The sequence below is a fragment of the Suncus etruscus genome, chromosome 4, assembly GCF_024139225.1.
Source record: "Suncus etruscus isolate mSunEtr1 chromosome 4, mSunEtr1.pri.cur, whole genome shotgun sequence".
Taxonomy (NCBI): Eukaryota; Metazoa; Chordata; class Mammalia; order Eulipotyphla; family Soricidae; genus Suncus; species Suncus etruscus.
In genome coordinates this window covers 123,491,482-123,506,903 of record NC_064851.1, presented here as the reverse complement: position 1 = coordinate 123,506,903, position 15,422 = coordinate 123,491,482, and the positions used below count along the sequence as shown (strand labels likewise).

The 15,422-nt window shown below is 39.5% G+C and overlaps 1 protein-coding gene across 1 annotated transcript in view; it reads right to left on the bottom strand.

Moving 5' to 3' along the window:
• Positions 1-979: 979 nt before the first annotated feature.
• The window catches only part of SNX25 (sorting nexin 25), a 149,446-nt gene continuing 135,003 nt past the window's right edge, over positions 980-15,422 (bottom strand). Inside the window, 4 exon segments of the mRNA XM_049772429.1 lie at positions 980-1,595; positions 2,435-2,535; positions 5,825-6,006; positions 12,150-12,216. Of these exon segments, the coding sequence (XP_049628386.1) occupies positions 1,515-1,595; positions 2,435-2,535; positions 5,825-6,006; positions 12,150-12,216 (431 nt within the window). The 3' untranslated portion in view covers positions 980-1,514.

The following is a 15,422-nucleotide window of genomic DNA, read 5'->3' as shown; positions in this document are numbered from 1 at the left end:
ATTAAAAAATTTAAGCCTAATTAAACTTTTGTTTTGTTTTTTTGTTTGTTTGTTTTTTGTTTTGTTTTTTTTTTTTGTTTTTTGGGCCACACCCGGCGATGCTCAGGGGTTACTCCTGGCTGTCTGCTCAGAAATAGCTCCTGGCAGGCATGGGGGACCATATGGGACACCGGGATTCGAACCAACCACCTTTGGTCCTGGATCGGCTGCTTGCAAGGCAAACGCCACTGTGCTATCTCTCCGGGCCCTAAACTTAAAAAATTAAGTACAAATATTTTAAGTGTAGCAAAAATATAGCAGTTTTTTAATTAAAAGTCTTCAATCAAAATGTCTGAAATTCTTTGAAAAAGTGAAGATTGGTATATGGAAAAGTTCTATAAGGTCAAATGCACAGGACAGAAATACTTAAGTTTTGTGCACTTAACTTAATGCACAAAGCTATAAAAGGGCCAAAGAAATGAAAGAATCTTTAAAAATATTTTTACATGTTGATGTAGCAGTTATACACCTGAAGATTATAAAAGATAAGACTGCCTGGATTGGAGTGATGTTCATAATCTCAAAAAATAAGCCCATACTTCCAAGTTCAGATCCAACCCAACTTCTAGTGCAGCACAGCAATCATGAATTTCTCTGGTCTCAATCACAATTTATTCTGTGACAAAAGCAGCAGACTTTTGGGGCTGGAGTTATAGCATAGCAGGTAGGGCGTTTGCCTTGCATGTCGCCAACCCAGGTTCTATCCCTGGCATCCCATATGGTCCCCTGAGCTGCCTGGAGTGATATCTAAGTGCAGAGCCAGGAGTAAATCCTGAGTACCACTGGATGTGACCAAAAAAAAAAAAAAAAAAAAAAAAAAGCAAACTTTTATCCCTTTGGATAAGCAACTAAGCACAGTGTTTTCTTAAAAAGCATCCAACAAATGAGTGACATGTTTCAACTTCTTTTTTGAACTACAAGTATCTTAAACAACATAGTCTTCTATGATTCATTTTTTATATTTTATTGCTTCAAATGCTTCAAACTATGGGAAGTCTTTGGTAAAAATAAAGAGTAAAGTTTTCACAAGAATTTTACACAAAGAATTGCACAACAATGTTTCTCAAAACACATGAAATAATATAGGAATGTTCAGAATCCTCAGTGAGGAAATTAACTGTACAATAGTCATAGTTTATTTTAAAACAAACTGTTTTCATAAATATTTAAAATATTTCCTAGGTTCTTATCACATATTAACATTTGTATTTCAATCTGCTGAACTGTAACATATTTATATTATTATTAAAATAAAAGTCAATAATTAACAGAAACATTTTATTTTTGTTACCTATTACCTACAGAATTGAGTCCCCACACCCTACTTTGCTGACTTCACATCAAACTAGAGGGAGGTAACTAAAAAAAAAAAAAACAAACCAATGTGTTCCCCATCGAGTCCTCTGTGGAAAAGAGGAAAATGTTTCATGTCTATTATTACACAGACATTTCTCTGATGGTTGATTCGAGTCGTTTTAGGTTTGACCAGCTTTCAGATGCTCTAAATGAGTCCTTAGCTCAGGACACAGTTCAATTAGCAGCATTTCTATCAGCACCTGATTCAAAGAAAAAGACACAATAAGTAGGTTTTATTTTCCTCAAGGCTTATTCAAGTATCTATGTAAAGATAAGAGTCTAAGAGTCGAGTTTGAGGTCTAAAATTCTCAAATAAGATAGTATCTATAATCCCCTGGTAGCCTCAAAAAGGTCCTTTGTGGCACTTTCCTCCTTTATCAGACCATTCATGATGTTTCCATCACTAATTATAAACTCAGATAATTAGGAAAAAGCTGGATTTATTAAAACAAGATGGTGGTGTTTAGAAGTGTTCTGAGTGGGGCTGAAGAGATAATAGCATGGAGGTAAAGTGTTTGCCTTGCATGCAGAAGGTCGTTGGTTCAAATCTCAGCATCCCATATGGTCCCCTGAGCCTACCAGGAGCGGCTTCTCAGTGTAGAGCCAGGAGTAACCCCTGAGCGAGGCCGGGTGTGACCCAACCCCCCCCCCAAAAAAAAATAGAAGTGTTCTGAGTATCACAATCAAGAGAGAAGCTGTGTGGAAGATTGAGATAGCTATGCCCACCTGAAGCGAGGAGCACTGGACCCAAACGAATGGATTAACAATTATACCAAGGATGATTAAGAATCTAATGGAGTCAGCAAGACTGTAGCTTAGTGCATTCCTTGAGTGTTTGTGGGCCTAAGAAACAGGCACACAAGCACATTACACACACACATTAATCTACCACCCCAAACCCAAATTTATCCCTTCATATATGTAAAAATTTGCCCCCATGCACACATGAATCTACCCTTCACACCCAAATCTCATGGGCTCATGCATAAATACAAAATCAAAGAAACAGTAAATCCTGGTAAGGCTTACAACTACTCACATATAATAGGTGCTTATTTGCTCTTGTTTCTTGCAGTGCACTGAATATTTTTATGATACCATGACGGGCATTTTGCTGTCCAAAAAGGCTTTGAAGCATATCTGAAAAAGAGTAAGTTTATATCCTATGCTGCTATTGGTAGAAAATGCACAATGCATATTTATCGAAGGAACAATTGTTAGCTGACACGCATTAAGTAAGACCACTGAGGCATAAAAAAGGTGAATAATTAGGTTTTTAAATTTTTTTCTTTTTTCTTTTTTCAAAACTCTAAAGAGAAAATAAACTTAGATTTTTTTAAACCTAAGTCATTCATACAAACCCCAGTTTTTATATACTTCTAGCCAATTAAACATGCGGTCCTCTCCATCTAATACTATGCACAAAGGTCAAATCCAAATGGGTTAAAGATATCCATATCAGACCCGATATTACCAGGTATATAGAACATGTATTAGGGGTCTCAAACTTGAGGCCCACGGGCCATTTGCGGCCCTCAGTACATTTTGTGGCCCTGCCCTAGAGGAATCTTTTTTTGTTTTGTTTTGTTTTGTTTTAGTTGTTTGGGTCACACACCCCCAATGTTCAAGGCTTACTACTGACTTTGCACTCAAGGATCACCCCGATTTTGCCTCCTGCAGCCCCCAGGTAAATTGAGTTTGAGACCCCTGATTGTAGGTAAAACACTTCATGATATTGTGATGAAAGGCCTCTTCAAGGAGGAAACACCACTGTCCAAACAAGTGGAAATGGGGCTACATTAAATTGAAAAGGAATTAGTAATTAGGATACAAAGGCCACCCAGGGAAAGGGAGAAACTATTCACCCTTAAAAGTAGGTATTCACCCAATGCCCATCAGATAAGGGGCTAACATCTAAGATCTACAAGGTACTGAAGAACTTAACACCTAACCCCATCAAAAAATGGGGAGAAGAAATGAACAGACACATTGTCAAAGAAGAAATACAAATGGCCAAAAGGCACATGAAAAAATGCTCCACATCACTAATCATCAGGGAGATGCAAATCAAAACAACAATGAGGTACCATCTCATGCCACAGAGACTGGGACACATCAAAAAATGAATAAATAAATAAATAAATAAATAAATAAATAAATAAATAAATAAATAAGAACTTGGGGCCGAAGTGGTAGCACAGTGTTAGGGTATTTTCTTCACACAGCTAACCCAGGATGAACACGGGTTCAATCCTCAGCTTTCCATATGGTCCCCAGAGCCAGGAACAATTTCTGAGCACCGGGCCAGGAGTAATCCCTTAGTGCTGCTGGGTGTGCCCCCCCCCAAATAAAAGACTGAACTAAAAAAAAAAAAAAAAAAAAAACCTCCCAAGAACAATCAGTGCTGGAGGGAGTGTGGGGAGAAAGGAACTCTCATTCACTGCTGGTATGACATCCCATATAGTCCCCTGAGAATGCCATCTAGTCCAGCTTTTATGAAAAAAGAATATGGAAACTTCTCAATAAACTGGAAATTGAGCTCCCATATGATCCAGCTATACCACTCCTAGAGATATACCCTAGGAACACAAAAGCAACAATACAAAAATGCCCTTTGCATGCCTCTGTTCATTGCAGCTCTATTTACAGTAGCCAGAATTTGAAAACAACCGACATGCCCAACAGCAAATAGGAAGTTAAAAAGACTGGTACATCTACATATACTATGCAACTGTCAGGAAAAATGAAGTCATGAAATTTTCTTATATATGCATGGAAACTATTATGCTGAGTGAAATGAATCAGAGGGAGAGAGACAGACACAGAATAATCTCACTTATCTATGGGATTAAAAAAAAATGAAAGACATTACTATAATAATACCTAGAGACAATAGAGATGAAGTTTGAAAGGACCAGCCCATGATATGTAGAGTGGTGAGTACAGTTAGAGAAATAACTACACCAACAACTATCATGATAATGACAGTTTTGAATAAGAGAAACAGAATGTCTGTCTTGAAGACAGTAAGAGAGTGGGGAGGAGTGAGATGGGGTATTGGCGGTGGGAATGTTGCACTGATGAAGACGGGTATACTATTTATGACTTAAACCCAACTACAAACATGTTTGTAATCATGGTGCTTAAGTAAATGTATTAATAAAAATAAATAAATAAAAGTGAGGTCCTTCTGGTATAAGAGTAACTCTGTATAGATTTCACGTTTATACCAAGTTACAGAAAATGTTGGACTTTATTCTTTGGCCCCCAGATGCACCAACAATATCTTGTGGCATTGCTTCTCTTTTGCATAGGCACATTAAAATGGGAAAATAATACATATGCAAACAAGTTCTTATCTAATAGAGATGGGAACACAAATTTGGTAATGTAATTAGGCCTTTTACCCTGAACATTGGCATAATGATTTGGCTGAGGCCTCAGAAGAATGGGCATCACCCACACACACCTGAACAATGGATACCATCTATGGAAACAATCACAATTGTCTTTAACATTACCAGGATCCAATCCTCTACCAGAGAAGACCTACCACTGCTTTGGCATTGACTTACTCCAAAGAGTGCTCCCAGCACCCAGGCGACTCAGAAACAGTCTGCATGCAGGGCAGATCGCTCCGCATTTAATGATATGCTGAAACTAGAGGATGCTCCACATCAGCCTGACATCGATGAAAGAAATGCACAGAATCCAGAGTCTTTAAATATAAGAGTCTGATACCAAAAATAGCTAAAGTGTGAAAAAGTTTCACCGGGACCTTGAGAATGACTGGAGTTGGATAGACTGGTATGCCTGGAACCCAGAGTCTGTCTTATGCCAATAAACTTCTGGGGTGAGGCCTTTTTGTAATCAGGTCAAGGATTTTTTTTCCATTTTCTCCATTTTTCTGAACCTATGCAAACATTGGCGATTGCCACTATCACACCTTTACTATATATTTTTACTCATCCTTTGAGGAAAAAAATACAACTTACTGAATTTAAAAACAAATTACTGTAGTAGAATGCCTGTCTCGAATACAGGCAGGGGATGGGAAGGGGGTAATGTTGCACTGGTGAAGAGGGGTGTTCTAGTTATGACTGTAACCCAAATATAATCATGTTACTTAAATAAAAAATATATTTATAAAAAAAGTGAGGTCCTTAAAACAGTGGATAATAGCAATAATTTAAAAGTACAACATTTCCTATTCGGAAATTTTTTTCAGTTCAAATAAAATATCATGACCAATACTATTCTTAAGAGCGTCTGTATATTTTTAGCAAGGAGCTAAAAATAATTGAAAAGAACTAAGTGTTGTCTTTTTTAAATTCATACATATTTCCTGACAGAGATCAATAAAAGTTGCCTTAGTGGGTTTCACATTTCTTTTTCTCTATCACTTTCAGGACCAGGAGCCTTCTCTCACCTGGAATGTTTTCTAGTAGCTTCTGCTGTGCTCTCCGTTTTGTCTCCTGACTTTGTTCTGGGCTCTTGATTGAAGTTGGTGGTGCCAAATTCCCATTTGGCCAAAAAGCATCCCGGAAAACATTAATGTAGTAAATCAACATTTGTTCGCTGACAATCCAGTTCACTGTGTCTCGGATTTGTCTTTTAAGAAAAAAAAATATTTCTAGGATGAGGTTTTGTGAAATGTTTATTGTATATCTCAGTAGGCATGTACCTGCAGTGGGTTAAGACAAACTGATCCCAGGGCCAGAGCGATAGCATGGAGGTAGGGTGTTTGCCTTGCATGCAGTAGGATGGTGGTTCGAATCCCAAAATCCCATATGGTCCCCTGAGCCTGCCAGGAGCAATTTCTGAGCGTAGAGCCAGGAGTAACCCCTGAGCGCTGCCGGGTGTGACCCAAAAGCCAAAAAAAAAAAAAAAAAAAAAAGACAAACTGATTTGAATGTTTGAGGAATAAACTAGAAATTGACTATGATTACATTTGCTCTCAAAGATCTGTTGCTGATGTAAGAACAGATGCTGTCATCCCTGAAGCACACATTTTTGCTGCACTGACAGCTGCAAATATTCTCCGTGCTGTCAATACCCCTAACTCCAGGAATTCTGAGGGTGCCTTTCCTCTGGGTGTCTATCAGTCTTACTTGCATAAAGCATGACAGGCCATATCCTGCACCAAGAGAACATCTCATGGGCCCATGAGCACAGGGAAGATGCCCTACTTTTTTGCCGAGTGAAGAACTATGAACAAATGCACTGCTGGTGAGCCAGCATCAAATTTGCAGGAGAATAAAAAACTGGGCTGGTGCCTGGCCTGCACAGTCACACAATTGGCTTAGAAAGGATGGCCCAGGTCCCCCATACTCCTGCTGGCACAGCATCTGCAATGAAAAGAACCCAAGATGGGTTGGGAGAGTGGGAGGAGGAAGTCTGTTGAAAGGAGTGAAAAAGAGGTCCTCTTTGGGTATCAATGTCAGAATGAGTTAGAAGTTGAAATTCATTTATGAGCCGTCATAAGTTAAACTGTCCATTAAGGAGTTTTCTTTAGTGTTATATGTAACACTAAAAACAGGACATAGAGATGTCAGGTCTAACAAACAGGAGGCATCACTTTAATGACAGAGACACATGCTGAGAAATATGACATCCAGTGAATCCTCTTCTGTGCAAATGTCATGGTATGAACACACAGAATAAAATGGTAGAGCTTGCACTTTACTAGGCTATGGTGGAGCCAATCCAAAGCATCGTACAATAAGCACTGGTCCTGCAAAAACTGAAACTCCACTAAGAAATAGAGGACAAGACTTGGCACACAGTGAGTTCTCAGTTGCTGCCCTAGTCTACCTCTCCCCTGAGAAAAAGTTACTTCAACTACAGGTCAATCTCCTCTCATGCTCCCCCACATCACATTGCTCACAACTGTGGCCATTCAGATTGAGGCCAAGTAAAATTGTGTTACTAACTTAATAGTACAGCTGTCCTACTGGCTTTCCTGAAAAAATCCTGTCTAAGGGCCAGCTCCCTGGATACTATTTGTTTGTGCTTTGGTTTATTCGCTGATCCCCCAGAGATCTGAGGAATTTTCCATCTATATCTTAAATTAGGTAGTAACTTTTACCAAAGGCATCAGCTAAATATTTTCTACCCATTTAGACCTCACCTTCATGCAAGCATAGACCCAGGAAGAACTACCTTTTTTGGTAGAAAAGGGGGGGCATATCTGCACTCAGGCTCACACCTAGCCCTGTGCTCAGGCATCACTCCTGGTAGGATCAGGGGACCATATAGGGTTCTGGGAATTGAAGTTAGACCAGCTATGTGCAAGGCAAGCCTTCCCAGCCCTCTGAGGGAAGGGGGCGCCATGTATATTTTGAAGTAATTCTGGAATGTGACATGAGAGTTGGCATGAGGCAAGAGGCAAGAGGCACACACTACTCAGTTTTGTGACATGTCACCATATGCTAATGGCAAAAACAGTCAAGGCCCGGGTACTGTGTAGTTTCTCTGTCTGATTGGAAGCATATGCCCACTGGAAAGAACAGCCTGCCTATATCAGCCTTTCTTCAGGCCCCTGGAAATGACTGCTCTCTGCCATCAACTCACACAAACCAGTGTTGCTCCTCTGATCATGAAAAATCAAGATGCCTGCCAGGAGAAGCAAAGAAAACATACAACATTTATTGTAAGAGGAAAAAAGTAAGTCTGGAGTCTTAAGGAAAGGAGGGCCACTTTGGAGATACACACACACACACACACACACACACACACACACACACACACACACACACACACACACACATATATATATATTTTGCCAAAGCTTATCATTTCTAAGGATAAGACGACCACCTTAGGAGCCGGGGTTGGCTCACAGAGCTGGAGTGCACACACTACATGCAGGGGCCCCGGGTTCCAACCCCAGTACCACACAGTCCTCCAAACACTGCCAGGAGCAGTCTCTGAGCACCACCAGGCATGGTTTAAAAAAAAATAAAAAGGGGTGGGGGGAGAGATAGCACAGCGGTGTTTGCCTTGCAAGCAGCCGATCCAGGACCAAAGGTGGTTGGTTCGATTCCCGGTGTCCCATATGGTCCCCCGTGCCTGCCAGGAGCTATTTCTGAGCAGACAGCCAGGAGTAACCCCTGAGCATAGCCGGGTATGGCCCAAAAATAAAAAAAAAATAAAAATAAAAAAACAGGAAGATTGATTTTGAGTGAAATAAGGCAAACGGGCCATTATGATTAAAACAAAAACTGTTCATACCACAATACCTAAGCACATTACTCTGAAACATTTTTTAATCTTAAAAATAATTGAAGTATTCACGCCGGAACCAGGCAAGCTAACTACGAAACATCCAAGGTCTTTTACAGCAACAGCTGGAAGCAGTCCTCTACCAGGAAAAACACTACCAAGGGTCTGACATCGACCTCTTAAAAAGAGACTTCCGTTTACACTGAGAAGACTTGACAGTAACAATGACCTGCTCTACAGGACATGGTTCTCTCTAGTCCCCCTTAAGTGTGAGGTGACACGAGAGGATGCTCTGCACCATCCTGACTGCAATATGGGATATGCAGACTCCAGGATCTTTAATACAGAAGCATGATACCAACAACAGAGACTATGTGAGGAATGGAGGTGTATTGCCACTACAGATGATGACTTGAATTGGACAAACTAATTTGCCTGGAGCCTAGAATCAGTCCTGTGCCAGGAAACTTCAGGGGTAAGGACTCCTTGTATTTAGACCATAATTTATCTTTCCATGTCCCTTATGTTTTGGTGGGCCTATGCAAACAAATGCCACTTTAATACCATTTTTTACTATGATCCCTTGACTCCAATTCTTAAGAAAAACAAGCCACTAAAACTTTTGATGTTAACTTAAACTAGTTAGCATGTGCATGGAACTAGAGAAATGTACTTTGCCCTCAATGTTTAAGGAGTTACATAAGTCTAATGCCTTTAGATTATATTGTGTGCTGCTAAGAAATAGTATGTACTACAACTGGGGATTTGAGGGACAAAGTAATTGTATTGTACAGGGGTTCAGTTTTGTTTCTATTAATGTTCTTTGGCTGAAAGTTCAAGGCTGGGATATCATCGATGGCACTACCGAGAATTCTGTTTATGGGTGATTGGGCTTCCACTGTAACTTTACCCTGTCCTCTTTCTTTGCATTTTTGTTGTCATAATTAAAAAAAAATAAAAAAAAATAAAAAAAAATAAAAAAATAAAAACTAAAAAAAAAAAAAACAAAATAAAATAAAAATTGCCAAAGGGAAAAAAAAATAATTGAAGTAAAAATTTTACTTATCATTTATCAAGGAAAATATATTTGTAAATCAATAAGAGGATTGTATGTGATATTCCTCATAAGAACTAAAGATTTATATAATAAAATTATAATACTAATTAATCATGTCTATACGTTTGCCAACTAGTTCTTTCACCAGATAAAATATCTGGTCATCTTTATCTGAAAACTTCTTTGTTGTATAAAAGGTGATTCCTTACTTCCCAGACCCTCCTTTTCAGCAGTTGATATATTTTTATAGTTCAAGAAGTTAGAATGATTCTCTTTCAGAACGCTGAGAGTCAGGGAGATTCAAACTTTCACATATATGAATAATGCAATAACACTGCAGGATAGTGCTGTTTGTTTTTTTTTACTGCTGATCCGTGGACTTGTGATGGTTGGCAGGCATGAAAAGTTGGAAACCTCTGATTTCAAATGATGGCATTAAATGATACAAGCATTGACTCTAATGGAAACTCAGATATTAACAGATGTAATTCCCATTTTAATGTTACCCTGACTTAAAAAAATGCATGGCTTGTTTTCCCTCCAAATAAATACTTACGTGATGTTCATTCTAATTTCACTTTGCCTGAAAAGTCTAAGATTTTCCCAGGGGTATTAGAACAATTACAGGCTTGTTCAAATTTTTTTGTGGAGGGGGACCAGAGAAATGGGGATGTGAGGGGCAATAGCAGCCTAGGTGCAATTGAGTGGGGCAGCTGTTTCTTCTCTAAAACATAGTTTTCAGAAAAATACTCAACATTTTTTCTTTGAATACAGTCCAATGGAAGATAAAAAATATATATACATAAATAACTTCCACCACGCAATCTGAAAACATTCTACTCAAGGGGGCAGGAGATAGTTCAGAAGTAAGGAACACATGACTTGCATTCACAAGGATTTGATTTCAATCTCTATCATTGTAATGACACTGAGGACCACCAAGTGCTAATCCTAGTAGCACCCCACTGCTGGTCATGTCAGAGGCAGTGAACCTCAAGCACCTGGGCACTGCCTGGAAGACCCCATAAATAAGTAAGTAAATAAATAACACTCAAAATGGTCATAACGAAAAGTGAACTTTCTAAAATCAATCTAGCCCCTATCAGTCAGAAAGTGAATGTTCTAAAATTGTATTCTGGTTTAGAGTTTGTAGACTTTAGGAAAGCATTTGGGTCACACCTAGTAATACCTAGTAATTCAAACTCAGGTCAGCCACATGCAATCCATTTGTCTTTAACCCCCAAATTATCATTCTGGCATCTGGGTTATCTAAATTTTTTTCACTTACAAATACTTTTTGCCTGTGGAAAAAGAATTGTATGCATCCCAAGCTATAAGTAAAACAGGCAAACAAATCAAATTGCTACTGTAAAAAAATATTACGAAATTTATTTTATGACCCACATCCCACAGTTACCACCATGTTAACAATGCCCCAGCTTCACAGATTGATGACTAATAATGCAGGAGATGCAAGCCAAGATGCCAAAACTCAAAAGCACACTGGTCTTTGAACTAAAACTCTGGGGAATCCTTAGAAAGAGGAAACAGGCTGAATCCCAACCCTGCTAAAGCCCTGGCAGCTGCACCCACACCTCACAGCTGTTGCTATGCAAAGAGTCACTTCACTGCATCATAAATGCTGCAATGATGCCAAACTGACAAAAAAAAATCAGGATACAAGGATTATAGAGCTGAAAACTCTGGGACACCCTCGGGAAGGAGTGGGCCGATTATTGTCCCAGTTCTACAGCTCATAGAGTGAGGCTGCATTTGACAAATTCACAATACTGACATCCCAGTAGGAGCATACCAAATTAGATGGGAAGGTAGTATAGAAGCCAACTAAGCTCAATAAATTAAAAAAGAAAAACTAATGCAGAAGGCTCAGCTGGTAACAAAGAGCTCAGTAAACCCTCAATTACTCTAATAACCCCATTGTGAGATATAACAATTTCCATACATTATTTTTTTACTGATATATTTCTTGATAATCTCAACAGCTATTTTGTTGTAACAAGCAGTATAAAATAAATTATTTTGTGCCTGCTAAGGGGGCAGACCTAAGGGGCAGGTTGGGGTGGAAACAATGATGAAGGGAAGGCCATGCAGGTAGAACTGGTGCTGGGAAACTAAAACAACTGTATTATGAACAGCTTTGTAAGCCATGGTGTTTAAAGTGTTTTTTAAAAAAGAATATATTTCATAATAATTTTTTTTAAAAGCTACATGACCCACAAATGGTTACCACCTAGTTTAAGAAGCTCGGTTCTGGTTCACCATACATACGTTCCACTGGAGAAATTCTTTCAGATATCTGCTTTCCTATCCAATCTTGGAATCATATTTTAAACAAAAATGATGTAAATAAGTTCAGTTAGAGAAATCACTAGCTACTATCCCAGGAAAACAATATGACTCTGAAAGGCAAAGGGTGGGGACATGAATTCAAAACTAATTCTGTACAACTTACTTGTTGATGGTTCTTCCAAAAGCGGCCTGAACAAGTGAAATTAGTGTTCTTCTCACCCATTTAAACACTAAAATACAAATCCAGGGAAAAGTGTTACTATGTAATACCACAGTTAGGACATTTTCAAAACTGTACAAAGGAAAATTAATAGTTTATTTGGGGGGCAACAGCAGTGACTGGTGGCTACTTGCAGTTTGCAGCTCGGGCCACAATGTGGTGCCAGAGATGGAACCCAGGATCCTCTGTATGCAAAGCCTATGCACCAGCCTTTTGAAACATCTCTCCTGCATCAGTCTCAATGTTTAACTCCATCTTCATCCTGACACCAAATCTGTGCTTTCATATTTGTAGAGTTTGGTCTAGGTTTGCAAGCTTCTGCCGAGGAAAATTCTTCTAAAGCTTTTATTTCACACTTAGCAAGTGAGGCAATGAAACCTAACGTTTTTATGGCTTTTTGATGTCTAAACAACAGCAGAGCCTGTGAGTGGAATGCAAACTTTATTTCATGTATCCTCAGGCTACTAACGCTGCATCTGGTTTCCACTAGTACGCAACAATCAATTCCTGTTTTACATTTCTGGCTGGTTAGACCCAACTTTCTAACACCCTACTGATGAATGAGAATATCTATCATCAAATGTTGACAAATATTTTGAAATATTAATGAACCGATGGGCCTGAAAATTCCCACTTGAATGAGAGCTCATACATGATCAAGTATTTTTAAACATTTTTATGCCTTTGGAGAAAAAAAAAAGTGATTTGTAGAGAATGGCTGCAATTGGAGATTGCCATAATTGGAGATAATCATCGTAAGCCTGATGGCCTCCCTAGAAAAGGACTCTTCTTGTCAGTCATTTGTATGCCAGAGTGTCTGGCAGGAAGGGTTTACAGATATATGCTCTAATGGCAGATGCATTTTCATAGAAAAACTATGGAGAGATGTTAGGTCCATGAACTGGAATCTCAAACATACGTTCCACATACATAAACATTCATGCTTCTCCCTTAGCTGAATTGCTTGGCTACTAGCACCAGAGGAAATAGACCTTCAGACTTGGTTACAAAAGATCCAGGATTTTCTTTTTTTTTCTCTCTTTTTTGTTATTGTTGTTTTTGGGCCACACCCATTGATGCTCAGAGGTTACTCCTGGCTATGCACTAAGAAATCACTCCTGGCTTGGGGGGACCATATGGGATGCTGGGGAATCATATCAAAGTCCGTCTTAGGCTAGCGCTTGCAAGGCAGTGGCCTTACCTCTAGTGCCACTGCTCTGGCCTCAGGAGCCAGGATTTTTGAAGCCAACACTTCTGAACAAGGCTCTCAATTCTCTCTCTCTCTCTCTCTCTCTCTCTCTCTCTCTCTCTCTCACTTCCTCTCTCTTTCACTCTTTCCCCCATACACTTACACACACAAATACATATATTGATAATGAGCACCGTATTCAGACTAAGTGTAAAAATCATTCAGTCATTTCTAACTTTAATGTCATCTAAGTATCTGTGAGAACCATGTGGCTCATCTTCCAAAAAGTTCAAAATCTTGGAGCTGAAACCTCCACAGCTCAAACTTGCCTTAGATTCTGATGGAATCTGGAATACACACTTGTTCAATCCTTGTACCTAGGCATAAAGCATTCCTGCCACAGTTAAGAGAACTTTGCTCTGCTCTGCCTTTCCCTCTCAAGGGTCTGAGGGCACTTGCCACTCAGGAAGAATGCTCAGCAGCCCAGCAACTAGTTTACCCATGCTCAAGAATAACCTACTCAATGAGGACAGAAAGCAGAAATGATGGTGCTGCAAATTTCCTCCCATCACTGATGCAACTAGACCCTGATCTCTAATTTCTGCAAGCGGAACCACCTGAGAAACAGTCCCACTATTCTTACGTAGGACTAAGTAATCCAAGGTCACAGACACAGCCCAGCAACAGGGTATTGTGCTGATGGTAAATACATGACAACTACTTATAAACAACACCCAATTTATTCTTCCCTGAAATGTCACTAGCAAAACCAAAGGTGCTTCTGAATAAGCAAGTGGGTGGAAACTGCACACCACAATGACAGGGGCTGGACCCTAATCCAATTCTGACTGACCCCACATTCACTGAGTCTTTTAAACCCTTTGTGCTCTACACAGAACCACTGACAAAAAGCTGGGGTGGTGCCTCCTCATTCTTACCTACACATGTTCAATGGGAGAGGTCCCTGAAAAGGGGTCAAACTTGGGGAAAAGAATTTGTCTTTTCTGTCTATACTGAATCTAATTAAATCTTAGTAATATCTTAGGTCCTATTTTTTCTGTTGACATGGAATCAAATTCAACATTCTCTATATAAGTGTCAAAAGTATGTAAGAGCTCTTAATTGGGGGCGTGCTGGAAAGTCTCCTAAGCAATGTGTGGGGAGTTTCAGGACCACTCCAGGTGAAAACCTGTTGTTCAGGCCCAACAGTGAGTGCTAGGGACCACAAGGGACACATAGCAGTGGTATTCAGGAGGACCATGTGGTATGTATGGTATCTGATGCTATGCATGTGCTCTAATCCTTTGACCTATTTTCCTGGTGTAAAAATATGGCTTCTTTTATTTAAAAAAAAGATGATTCATATTTGGATGAGTCCATTACATAGATATTTCTTAAATTACTCAACTACCCCCTATTTCTAAAGTTTAATTCTAACTTTCCAATTTTGAAACTGTGCTAAAATGAACATTCTCAGGTTCAGAAAGATAGTACAGGATGTAGTACAAGATAATGCTTGTTTGCCTGTGGATAATCCAGTTTCAATACCTGGCAACACATAAGGTCCCCAAACATTTCCAGGGATAATTTCTGATTTCAGAGACAGAAATAGGCTTGGGTATCATCAGTATAGCCCAAAGAGTAGACAATTAGATAAAAAGACATAGACATACACAAAACAAAATTGCCCCCAAGGGAAAAGATGCTAATCAGAGCAGGCAGAGTCCTGTTCCCAGGGTAACATTCCACTGGGTGCTGTGTAGAATTCCCAGTGTGCCCTGCAGACCTTTGCTCTTCCCCTTTGCTTCCTTCCAGGCAGTGAGGTGTACTTGTCATATCTCTGCCTAGGACTAGGGCTGCAAGGATTGTGACTTGTGGTTTGGAATTGACACTTGTAGAAGGGGAGAACAACTCTACCAACTTTATTGACTAAGTGCTGTGCTTCCTATGACTTTTCTGAGTGTCCAGGAGAAGATCGAGGAGGGTAGTGACCTGTCAAACTATGAGGATGATGTGGACAGAAAGAA